The sequence below is a fragment of the Macrotis lagotis genome, chromosome 7 (assembly GCF_037893015.1).
Source record: "Macrotis lagotis isolate mMagLag1 chromosome 7, bilby.v1.9.chrom.fasta, whole genome shotgun sequence".
Taxonomy (NCBI): domain Eukaryota; kingdom Metazoa; phylum Chordata; class Mammalia; order Peramelemorphia; family Peramelidae; genus Macrotis; species Macrotis lagotis.
The window spans coordinates 215,803,473-215,817,328 of record NC_133664.1 but is presented as its reverse complement, the minus strand read 5'-3'; the positions used below and the strand labels follow the sequence as shown (position 1 = coordinate 215,817,328).

The window sequence follows — 13,856 nt, the reverse complement described above, 5'->3', positions numbered from 1 at the left end:
TTTTCTAAAACATTGGTTCAGAAAGTGATCAATGGAATTTTATACAATTATAAAATAATTACACAATTTTAAAAGAATGTGGATTCATAACTTATCTGTAAATTTAGTCCTGCAATATGATATAATGTAGTGACATGACATCACATCTCTATATACAAAAGTATCAGAAATTTAATTCTGATGAAATTACCTTGTAAAAAATTAAAACTCCAAAGGAAAAAACTCTTCAGGAAGCCTATGGAATAAACTATTCAGATATTTGAGTTACTAAAGTTTATTGAATAAAGTATTCGGTAACTGTCCCTGAAAACTAAAACTAAACACTTTCAGCATTCTTTTTCTGATATAATTTACTCATTCCTTCCCCCACCCCCACCTCTTTTTCCTTGACACATGTTGATAGTGACTCAGAGGCTTAAAAATGAACAACATATCCTATCATTTTAATTATGTGCCCTCTTCCTTCTTCAGCTTTAAGTATCCAAATGAATCTATCCCTGAAATTAGGTATATAATCAATTTACCTATAATATATATATATATATATATATATACATATATATGTATGTATAAAATGCATCTATGCTGTTGTTTACATTCTGCATCTATTTTTCATCCTTGTTAAGGAAATGACCTGACTTTAAATCTTGATTTGAGCCTCTGCAATGTAACTTTCCTTTCAAGTGGAAGAAGTAATTATAGCTAGGGAATGTGTATGTGAGTATCTATGCATAATCACATACATATATATTTAAGATGGCACCTTATATCATGGCACCATTATGCTTCTGAATTAAAATATTATTTGTCCGACCATGTTATAAAAATCTGACACTGGAGTTTCTTCTTCATTGTCTTCCAAAGTATGAACTGTTCTCAAAATATTGTTCATTTTTTCTTATCTTTCTTTCTGAACTTTCTGACCATCTTAGATCTAACTTATTATAGAAAGAATTAACTTGTGCATAGTGATTAGTGTAAAGTTGATGTGGGGGATGTTTTTTTAATACTAGGAACAGAGAAACAAGTGCCTGCTTATGGCAAAAACCGGTCATGCCAACAATTATTTTTATCTTCATACAACACCCAGCATTGTGCCTTGCATAAAATATTTACTTCATAAATTATGTTGAATTGAATATAATTTATAGATGATAAAGAAATTGAACCAGAATAGAAATAAATGATTAGATTGTTTTCCATCAGAAAGGAGGGGAAAGGGGCAGCTAGGTGGCATAGTGGATAAAGTACCAGCCTTGGAGTCAAGAGTACCTGGGTTCAAATCCGATCTCAGACACTTAATAATTACCTAGCTGTGTGGCCTTGGGCAAGCCGCTTAGCTCTGTTTGCCTTGCAAAAACCTAAAAAAAAAAAAGAAAAAAAAGAAAGGAGGGGAGAGGGAAGATAGTGAGGGAGAAAAATGTGAAACTCAAAACCTTGAAAAAATGATTGTTGAAAACCATTGTATGTAGTTGGGAGACTAAATAGATAAATAAAATATTAAAAAATAATCAAACCTAAAAAAAGGAATAGGAATAATGAAATGAAAAAGAATGGGAAGTAAAATGGCTGAACTCCCAAGAATTAAGATTTTAAGTTTCTTCAAGGAATTCTTTCTTTGCTGGAGACCAGATCATATTATCCTCAGAGGTTCTAGGTCTCTCTGAGTTAAGGTCTTTTCCTTCTAGGAATTTTTCTATGGAGCCCCTTTCTCCTGGCCTTTCTTCATTTTACTAAGACCTTATGTTCTTAGGTTGGCGAGGGGCTGGTTCATAGAGGTTTAGTAGTGAGATTCCTAGAGCCTTTACTCACTGGGTTTAGTAACTCCAAGAGGGCTGGCCAGAAGGCCATGTTGTTTGTTTTCTCTGGAGTGTCTGTGACCTTAATTTGAGGCCTCTCCCTTAACTTGGAGGGCGTGGATGAAGTTGTTGAGTATTTTTATCTTTGATCAATGATGGATTTTATCCTTGGGCAAGGTAATTGCTCTCCCTATTCACAGCTGAGGAAAGTCTTCTGATCAGAGCCTGGGGCAGAGGTGGGCTGTAATGGTGTTTGTTCTGGGAAGAGATTTCAGCTGAAATGAAGCACTTGGCACTCTCCCTCCAGCTCTGCCAGCACCTTCAGTGCCACAACCAATGCCTCTGCTCCCTAGTTGGCCGATCAGGCTTACCTTGATTTTAGGCTTTCAGGCTCTAGTCCATCCTGCTGATCAGGATAGTTGAGCTCTCAGACTCTCGCCCACCCCATCTCCGATCAGACAGGTCATGCTTTCAGGGTCTCAGGATCTCTCAGTATCTTGCCTGCCCCACTGCTGATCAGGCTATTCAACTTCTCAGGCTCTGAGTCTGTTCTGTGGTTCTGGCAGAGCCCAGCTCACCCATGATCCAGGAGGACAAACCTTGAGGTAATCTTCTCCTGGTTTCTCTTTTTGGGTTTTGTGGATCAGATTTCTGTTAAGAGGTTTGTTTCATATTATTTATGAGGGAAGTTCAGGAGATTAGCATTGTGCCTGTCTCCTCTCGGCCATCTTGGCCAGAAGTCCTTTTTGCCAATTTAAAATATTTGTTTCACACACAAAAAAGGTTTCTAAATGTAAACATTATGTAAACATTAGACTCAATCACTGTGACTACACAAAATGCTGTTTTAGCGTCTACAAGTTAGTCAAGTATTTTGAATATTTTTTATTTTGAATAAGAAAACTGAAGGGAACATATTTATACAATATATATATATGTATTAGGCCAGCACAACAATTTTCAATGTTTTATTGGCAAAACTAAGGTCATAATTCAAAGACTATTTTTAATGCATATAGTTATATATGTATATAAATATGTATGTGTATAAATATATATGTGTGTATATATGTACATGTGTATACTACACACACATACATATATATATATATATACATATATACACACATATATTTCTATAATCATACTTTCCAATATATAGATGTATTCTAAGTGAACTGGTCAGGGAATATATCAAGGCAATTTCAAGGTGTGTGTGTGTATGTGTGTGTGTTGGGGGGAATGTGTGTGTGTATGTCTATGTGTGTATTAATGCTTAGAAAATATTTTATCTTTATTATGGGTAAGACTCAGTTCTTCTGGCTTACATTAGTTAGTTGAATCATGCTTTTCCTCATTTTTTTACTATTTGTTTCTTCTTCCAATCAATTTGTAGTAGTGAAAATTCAATATTTGTGATGATCATGAAATATTATATTTATTGAACACATCTGAAAAATATTATGAGAGTACTACTCCTTAGGCCCCAGATATCAAAGAAACATCATTGGTAGCCAAATTCATGTTCTTCATATAGTTAAAATAACCACCATGAAAGGACCATAGAACTGGGGCCTGTATAGTTACTCTTTTTTTTCCTTTTTTTTGATACTGATGGTCCATTTCTATAATGTATTTTAAAAAGTTACTTTCTTCATAACAAAGAAGAAAAGTACATAGTTCATTTGCTGTTTTGGTATTAAAAATCACCATCATCATTTGTACATTCATAGAAAAGAGAGGGTACAGACAGCATTGTGAGAACTTTGTTCTAAAATTATATCCTATATACCCATAGATATGTAGTTATATTACAAAAAAATTCACATTAAATTCAATGAGCACTTTAAAAGAGTGATTTAAAAGGCAAATAATTTTTTATTTAATTCGGCAGCAAAAATATTAATCTTAAATTTATATCTTGCTAGTTCTTTTTAAAAAAATCTTCAAATACCTTCATTTCTTGTTATCAAGTAATAATCTTAAAGTCAGCTTTCTAGCTGAAACAGAACCAAACTCCACAAGAAATTAAAAAATTTCTACAGAATGGATGAATTTTTTAGTATAATAGTATAATGACAGAAAAACTGCAGGAGATAATCTTTTTTTTCTAAGGCAATGGGGTTAAGTGACTTGCCCAAGGTCACACTGCTAGGTAATTAAGTGTCTGAGGCCAGATTTGAACTTGGGTCCTCCTGCTCCAGGAGATAACTATCTTGAAAATTTCCCAATAGACTCCAAGCTTCCATTATTTATTAGTGGAGAGAAAACAAAATGAGAATATATGACATCAGAAGTAGAAAGGACTATAATGAAGAATTTTCTCTTAAAACTTGAAGGACAAGGGAACATGCATATATAAGAAAGTTTAAGTGACTTGTCTATGTTCACTCAATGAACATTGTCCATAAAATTGCAGAATCTAGAAATCTAACTTTTATACTACTTTTAACAATAACAATATTAGTTATGTATTATACTAAATGAGAATTTATTATTTGCATTTGATATACATTTGGTGTACATTCAAGGATAACTTCTAGAAGGATAAGTTCTAGAAATACCATTTAGACTAAGGATATGATTCTTTAACAATAATAATAACATAGTAATAAACATAATAAGGAAGTTTTTCTATCTCTATATGAAATATTAAAATATTATAATCAGCAAGACAAAGGTAAAATAGAAAGAGAAACAACATTATTTTAATCCAAAACTATGCATATGGTTCAGATGAGGATGCCAAACCAACTGTTTTTGTGATTTGATGAAAATATTCTCTTGGGTACTGACAATGTTAACTTTATCTTGAAGATACTAAGATGTGGAAGGTGATTTTTTGAGAGATGAACAGGATCCATGACTATCAAAGCTAGTAGCCTGCCCAGGTAACTGAAAGATAGAAAATTCAAATAACTTGACAATATTCTGAAATATAGTTATTAGATTTTGCTATTGTTAGATACTGATTTTTTACCTTAAATCTGATACTATGTATACATGCAACATGGCCCTCTAGGAACTTTTAGTTTGAAGTACATTAGGTACATATATACCATAATTTAGAATACACAAAAAGCACAAATAACAAGATAGAACACTGACCCTGGAGTCAGGAGGAAAGGAGTACAAATTCAACCCTAGACACTTAACATTTCCTAGCTGTGGGGCCCTTGGCAAGTCATGTAAACCCAACTGCCTCACAAAAAAGCGCTAAAAATTGGTGCAGATATGGTGCTTGGTATGAATTTTTCTCATATTTTATAAATAGTTTTTTTACTCAGAGTAGTTACTATGGAAAGAAAATTGCTTAGAATGAAGTTTGATAGGAAAAAAGTGGACAAGTAAGTGAGTCAATAAATGCTTGCTAATTGATTGATAGTATCAAAATATCTGCATATAGTCACTTCTGAGTGATTAATTTTTGTCCTTGGCCATAATATTGTAACAATTAATAAAAGTGATAAACTGTGATAATAAACACAAATATAATGAACAATTTTAATAGTTCAAAACTTTTCAAGATTCCATAAGATATCTTTGGGAAAAGAAGCAACATAACATGTAGAACTTTATATTTTATCTCTCTGCCTTTCCCTCAGAGACTCATCTCATGAGTAGATAGTATTTTTAGAGAAGAGGAAAAATCAGAAAAGCTGGTTGATACACAAAAAAGGCTCCCCAAATATGTGTAATGCATAAGGTTTCTGACCTCTACAAAGAGGTGACTTGGGGTATCTTATCTTAAATATTCATTGGTGTCTCTCTAGAGCTTTATAATTTTGTTACATTTACTTTTGATTTTTTTGATGTGTTATTCTTTCCATTTGTCTTGTTTTAGTTAATGTGTTTATTATTTTCCTAATTCACTTTGCATAAGTTCATATAGATATTCTATGCTTCTTCATAGTCATTGCATACATCATTAAAACAGCAATATTCTATTACAACTATGTACTGTAATTTATTTAGGTATTCCCCACTTAATTGGCATCTCCTTTGTTTTTAATTCTTAGCTGTCACAGAATGTGCTATTATAAATAATTTGAAGTAAATTTTCTTATTAATGGTTTCAGTGCAAGATCTAAAAACCACATTACAAAGCAATAAAAGAATGAGCAATAGAAAAGACTGGGTACTCAGTATTTAAAAGTATATGTATGACCACAGTAATCCAACTACTGGGGCTAGAACTCATTATTTATGGAAAAGTGATTAGAAAACTAGAAAGCATTCCGACTAAAACTAGGCATAGATCACAAATACAATATATACCAAGTGAAAGCTAAAATGGGTATATGATTTAGAAATATATGTAATATCATAAGACAATTAGAATAGCATGGAAAAAGTATCTATCTATGCATTTATCTATGCATAAAAGAAGTATTCATGATCATATAAGAGAAAGACTCATGGGAAGCTAAATGGATAATTTTAATTACATTAAATTTGAAAGGTTTTGTACTAACAAAACAATATGGCCCAAATAAGAAGGAAAACACAATACAGGAGAAAATATTTATAACATTTCTTTGATAAAGGTGACATTTCTCAAATTTATAGGGAATTGAGCTAAATTTGTGACAATTAAAAACTATTTACCAAATGATAAATGGTTAAAAGATATGAACAGATATGAAGAAATAAAAATATCTATAGTCACATAAAATGCTTTGAATCATTAATAATTAGAGAAATGCAAAGTAAAACAACTCTGAGGTACCACTTCACACTCATCTGTTTGACTAACAAGAAAGAAAAGGAAATTGACAAATGCTAAAGGATATATAGGAAAATGGGTATACTATTGCAGGATTCATGGAGCTATGAAGTGGTCTAAACATGCGGGAAGAATAATTTGGAACTATACTCAATTGACTACAAACTTGTACCATAACTCATTACCAGGTATATATTTTAAAAGATCAAGAAAACAAAAAGGAGCCATTTATAAACAAAAATATTTATAATGCTCTTTTTGTGATGCCAACTGAGAAAATGCCCACCAGTTGGGGAATGAATAATTGTAGTATATTCTTGTGATGGAATACTCTTGGACTGTCAGAAATGATGAAGGGGATGGTTTCAGAAACACCTAGGAAGACATATAATCTGATGAAAAATGATGTTAACACAACAAGAGCAATAAGTAACAATAATCAACTGTGAAGCGTTTAGCTACTCTGATCAAAAAACAAGTGACAATTCCAAAGGACTCATGATGGAAAACACTACCCCCTACCAGAGGGTGTACTGATAAACATGGAGCATAGAGCAAAATTCTTTGAATTTTTTCTTCTTTTAAATTTTTATTTTCCTCAGTTTCACAGAAATAAAAAATAACATTCATTTTAAACATTTTATAATTTATTGCCAACAAGCCCAGCAGTAAGAGAGACAGAAAGAGAAATTCCATTTAAAATAACTGCAGACAATATGAAATACTTATAAGTCATCATACCAACCCAAATTCACATAAAGTAAGAGTTCATCAAATGGAAAATATCAGTGATTCATGGGAGGCCAACCCAGTATGATAAAAATGACAATTCTACTTAAACTTTTATTTCAGTGCCATACCAAACAATCTTCCAAAAATTATTTTATAGAGCTAATAAAAATAATAATAATTCATTTGAAGAAAAAAATTCAGGAATATTAGAGGAATTAATAAAGGTAAATACAAAGGAAGGTGGCCTAGCCATATCAAATTTCAGACCATATTATAAAGTGGTAATCATCAACTTTCTTTGATTAAGAAAGATAATGGGAAATGCGTGGAACAATTAGGTACATAAGACAGAGTAATATATGACCATAGTAATCTAGTATTTGGTAAATCCAAACTGCTGGGGAAACAAGAAAATAGTATGTCAGAAACAAAGTATAGATCTACATCTTATACCACACACACACACACACACACACACACACACACACACACACACCCCTATAGAGTTCAAAATGGGCTCATGATTTACATAAAAAGTGTGATGCCATAAGCAAATTATGAGGAAATGAAACAATTTAGTTGACAGAACTATAAATAAAGAAAGAACTTATAACAAAACAAACAAAAAGAGCATTATGAGCTTTAAAATGAATAATTTTGAATATATTCAGTTACAAAGTTTTTTGCACATACAAAAACAATGCAAGCACAATCAGAAGGAAAGCAGAAAACTGCAAAACAATTTTTATAGCAAGTGGAAAAACTTTATTTCTAGGAAATGGAAACAAATTTATAAGAATGTAAGTCACTCCCCAACTGCTAAATGGTCACATTTCAGAAAAAAGAAATCAAAGTTATCTATAGACATATACTCATATAAAAATGTTCTAGAGCACTATTGGTTAAAGAAATGCAAATTAAAACAACTCTGAGATGTCATCTCATTTATCAAATTATCTAATATAATAGAAAAAAAACTGATAAATGTTGAAGTGGAGGTGGGGGAAAGGGACACTAATGCACTCTTGTTAGAGTTATGAACTGATTCAACTATTCTGTAGAGCAATTTGAAAGTATAACCAGTTTGGAACTTTCTGTTCATTTAAGAATTCTCTTTTCTTAAAAAAAAAAGATCCATCCTACTCATCATTTCTTATAGCACAAAAGTATTCCATCACAATGATATACCACAACCTGTTTAGTCATTCTGCCTCTGATGAACATTCCTTCAATTTCCAATTCTTTATCAACACAAAGAGCTGGTATGAACTTTTGGTAAAAATAGGTCTTTTCCCCTTTTCTTTGATTTCTTTGGGATACAGATCTCATTAGAAGTAATGCTAGGTCAAAGGGTTATGCAGAAGTTTATAACAGTTTGCTCTCTAGAGTGCTGGATCAATTCACAACTCCACCAATAGTTCATGTCTGTCTCTATTTTTTTATATCTCACCCCAATATTTGTCTTCTACTTTTCTGTCCTATTAGCTAATTTTACAGGTATGAGGTGGAGCCTCAGAGTTGTTGTAATCTGCATTTCTCTCATCATGACCATCTGGTATCTCATGACTATCTGAAACTGTTTGTAACTTAATTATCAATTAGGGAATGACTCATGTTCTTACAAATTTGATTCAATTCTTCATATTTTTGAGAAATGAGAGTTTTATCAGAGAAACTTCTTGTAAACCCCCCCATTACCTGATTTCCTTCTAATCTTGATTACATTGTTTTATTTGTGCAAAACCTTTTTAATTTAATATAATCCAAACTATCCATTTATACCTGTTAATACCAATCCATCTACTTCTTCTTTGGTCATAAATTCTTCCCAGATCCACAAATTTGGCAGGTAAACCATTCCATGCTCCTCTAATTTGCTTATGATATCACCTTTTATGTGCAATGAATGTATTTTTTTTTATCATACCATTACATGTTTGAAATATTGGGTTTTGTCAAACTGTTTTCTGGTTTTTACAACAATTTTTTCTCAAATAATTTCTTGTATAAAAATCTAGTATCCTGGAAGCTTGCAAATAATAGATTACTATAGATTTACTACTTAGTATTCTGTAGATATCCAGTACTCCGTTTCTTAGCCAGGACTAGATTACTTGATAATGAACACTTTGTTTAAGCTTAAGATTAGGTATTGCTTAACTACCTCCCTTTACATTTTTTACCCCACTGGTTCCCTATTTTATAAAATAATTTTTTGAAAATAATTAATTTTGGAAATATTATCATTTTTATTATATTGGTTCAGCCATTCCATGAGCAACTGATATTTCTCCAATTGTTTAAATTTAACTTTATTTGCAGGAAGTATTTATAATTCTGTTCAAATAATTTATGACACTGTTTTGTGGGTGAGCTCCCAAGTATTTTATATTGTCTGCAGTTAGTTTAAATGAAATTTCTCTATTTCTTTCTGTTGGATCTTAAAGGATACAAATATATCAATATATCTTTGTGTCTGTCCTTCACTTTCTTTTCTGTTTATTTAGTTTATATTTTACAATAATCTTCTTGTGAGAGTAATCATAGACTCCCTCCCCCCCCCAAAATGTGAAACCTCAAGAATAGAGAGAAAAAAAATAAAAAAGTGTACTTCAGTCTGTGTTCAGATTCCAATGGCTCTGTCTCTGGGATGAGTTGCCTTTCCCATCACAGCCTCCAGAGAAGTTGCTTCAAAATTTTTCCCACAGTTGTTATCACTAACTGTATTTCCCTCTACTCTATTCCTCCCCACTCTCATCTATTCCATTCTCTCTCTCCTTTCATCTTGGCCATGTCCAAAAGTGTATTGTATCTGAGTACTTTCTCCCACAATTTTCCCTCTTTTCTATCACCTACTCTTCCCTTCCCTCCCCCCATTCCCCCTTATCCCATCCCTTTCCTCTCCTTTTTCTCTAGGGTAAGATAGATTTCTATACTCTATTAAGTGTGTATGTTATTTCCTCTCTGAGCCATTTCTGATGAGGATGTAGGTTCACTCATTCCCCCTCACCTTCCCCTGTTCCACTCCATTGTCAAAGTTTTATTTTGATCTTATATGAAATATCTTAGACCCTTCTTCATCTCCTTTTATCTTCCTCCTCGTACTTTCCTTTATCATGCATTGACTCCATTTTTATTATACCATTATATTCAGCTCCTTCTTGTGCCCTGTCTATATATGCTCCTTCTAGCTGCTCTTATGAATAAGAAAGTTCATATAAGATATCAGTATCTTCCTCCTATGCAGGAATACAAACAGTTCAACATCATTAAGTTCCTCATAATTAGTCCTCCTCATCCACCCCTTCTATAGTTCACTTGAGTCCTACTTGGAGATCAAATTTTCTGTTCAGCTCTGATTGTTTCATTAGGAAAGTTTGAAAGTCCCCTGTTTCATTGAAAGTCCATTTTTTCCCCTGAAAGAGGATGTTTAGTTTTGCTGGGTAATTGATTATCAGCTGTAAATCAAGATCTTTTGCCTTTCAGAATATCATATTCCAAAACCCCTATGAGCCAGATCCTGTATAATCCTGACTATAGAGCCATGGTAGTTGAATTGCTTGTTTGTGGCAGTTTTTAGTATTTTCTCTTTGACTTGGGAGTTTGGGAGTTTGGCTATAATATTCCTGGAAGTTTTTCTTTTGGAATCTCCTTCAGGAGGTGATTGGTGAATTCACACAGTTTCTATTTTATCCTCTCCTTTTAGGATCTCAGGGCAATTTTGCTGTATTGCTTGAAAAATGAAGTCTAGGCTCTTTTCCTGGTCATGACTTTCAGGTAGTCCAATAATTTTTGCATTATTTCTCTTGGATCTGTTTTCAAAGTCAGTTGTTTTTCCAATGAGTTATTTCACATTTTCTTCTAATTTTTTTTATTCAGTTTTATTTATTCCTGCATTCTCACAAAATCATTGATTTCATTTAGTTTCATTCTGCATTTGAAGGAGTTATTTTCTTCAGAGAACTTTTTTATCTCCTTTTCCATCTGGTGAGTTCTGCTTTTTTAAGGCATTCTTCTCATCATTTGCTTATTTGTGTTGCTTTTTCCATTTGGCCCAAACTGGTTTTTAACATATCATTTTTTCAGTATTTTTTTGTATTTCTTTCACCAAGTTGCTGACTTGGTTTTTATTATTTATCTGCATTGCTCCCATTTCTCTTCCCAATTTTTCCTCTACCTCCCTTAATTGCTTTTCAAAGTCTTTTTTGAGCTCATTCATAGCCTGTGCTCAGTTTCAATTTCTCTTGGAGCTTTGATTATGTCATCATCTGAGTATGTATTTTGGTCCTCTGATGGGATTAAAGTAATTTTCTATAGTCTGATTCTTCTTTTTCTGTTGTTTGCTCATTTCCTCAGCCTGTGACTGAGTTACCACACTTCCAAGGCTTTTGGGGGGTTTTGGGGACAACCCACAGGGATCTTAATTCCTCCAAGGTCTTATGAGAGACTCTCTTGCTTGTGTTCAGGCCCTCCCCTCTACCCTGGAGCTGTGAGGATGGTCCCTTCTTGGCTATGGTGATTGGGAGGCCCAAACTGAAACCTGTATCTGCGTGTGGGCAAACAGCTGAGTCCTGCCCCAGGGAGAGCAGAGAGATATCTGCAGTCTTCCCCAACCCCCTTACCATCTATGGTCTGAGAGCTTTGGACCTGCTGGGTGGCTCTGGCATCTCCTGCTGCAGGTTCTCACTCCAGGGCTGCTCTGAGGTGGCAGTTCTACCCTGCACTCACTCTGGTGTGACAGAGTTCTTTCACTACTCCTTCCAGCTATTCCCGATGATAAAACTTCCCCCTCTGCCACAGACCCAGGCACCTGATCCAGTTATTTTGTGCTGTGGCTATGACTGTGCTGCAGCTTTTCCCAACCCCCAGTCCTGGTGGAACAGTCCTGTCCTGGAGATATTCTAAATTGTCTTGGTCTGGGAAATTGTATTACTCAGTCTTTCTGTGGGTTCTACCCCTCTAGATTTTGGCTAGAGTCATAATTTGATGGTTTTTGGAGTTTTTTGAGGATTGAGTTTCCAGGAATTCCTGCCTTCACACTGCCATCTTGGCTCTGCCCCCTGTTCTTCATTTTCAAAGATTATGACATCAAGGAGTTGATGCCATGACATGCATATGAATTGGATTTGAGTGAAGGGGTGGCTGTGCTAAGTCACCAATATCACTTTCTCCTCCAGAGCCATCTGGTTCCAGTGGCCAGATATGGATCAGGATGACTAGAGATGGCCCTGGGATGTGAGGCAATCAGGGTAAAGTGACTTGTCCAAGGTCACACAACTAGTATAAGTCAAGGGTCTGAGGTTGATTCAAACTCCTGTCCTCCTGACTCCAAGGCCAATGCTCTATCCATTGTATCATCTAGCTATCCTTTATATCTATACAGATTTATATGACTATATATATATATATATATATATATATATATATATATATATGTAGAGAGAGAGAGAGAGAGAGAGAGAGAGAGAGAGAGAGAGAGAGAGAGAAAGATAAGTGCTAATGAATTAGGTGGGTTTGTAGACCTAGCAGAATACTATATGGTTTTGATATATACATATATATATATATTATAGTTTATATACATATATATATATATACATATATATATATATATATATATATATATATATATATTATAGTTTGAGGTCTGGAAGTGCCACTTTCCCTTTTTCCTTATTTCTTCCTATCATTTCACTTGAAATTTTAGATCTCTTGAATATTTGATAGAATTCTGTCACGATTTTAACAAATTTTATGAAGTATCTTTTTGGTAATTTTATTGGTATAACATTAAAATTTAAATTAATTTTCATAGTATTGTCATTTTAATTACAATAGCACAACCTAGCTATGAGGAATGAATATTACCCCAATATTTTTTTAACTTTCTTTAAACAGTGCTAATTTATACAGATTTCTTGAGTGTATTAGAAAACTGATCCCTAGATATTTTATGCTTTTGTAGTTATTTGGAAGGGGATTTTTCTTTCTATTATCACTTATATTTTGTTGCCACTATATAGATAGGCTGTTAATTTTTGAGGATTTATTTTACAACTTTTCTTTGTATAAGTCTTTTTGTTGAATCCATAAGGAAATCTAAGTAAACCATTATATGATCAGCAAATAAGTATAGTTTTATCTCCTCTTTATTTTTATTCCTTAAATCTCTTCTCTGTTGTTATTGTCATTGATAATGTTTCCAAAACAAAATCAAATAATAGGAAGACAACATAATTGGTCATATTAAAACCTCAAACATCCAAAATGAAAATCAGGATGTTTTTAGAAAACCTGGACAGACAGACATAAACTGTTTTGAAGTGAAAAAAGCAGAACCAGGAGAACACTGCACACAGAAACAGTAATAGTAGAGGATGACAGCTATTTCAATGAATGCAAGAAAAGCATTTGACAAAGTACAAATCTTTTATACTTTTAAAGAATCATAACCCAAAACTACAAATATCAGTATGTAGGAAACTTTTTTTTTAAATCATAAAAGCATCTATCTATAACCAAAGGCAAGTATTTTATGTACCACTGTTATTTGGGAGATTTTTGGGGGGAAGGGGTTTTTTCAATTTTTTAGAATAATT

The 13,856-nt window shown here is 33.2% G+C and overlaps 1 protein-coding gene across 1 annotated transcript in view; it reads right to left on the bottom strand.

Annotated features, from left to right (window-relative positions):
* Window positions 1-4,570: 4,570 nt before the first annotated feature.
* SYT10 (synaptotagmin 10) overlaps window positions 4,571-13,856 on the bottom strand; it is a 91,877-nt gene continuing 82,591 nt past the window's right edge. Inside the window, 1 exon segment of the mRNA XM_074195333.1 lies at window positions 4,571-4,694. Within this exon segment, the coding sequence (XP_074051434.1) occupies window positions 4,620-4,694 (75 nt within the window). The 3' untranslated portion in view covers window positions 4,571-4,619.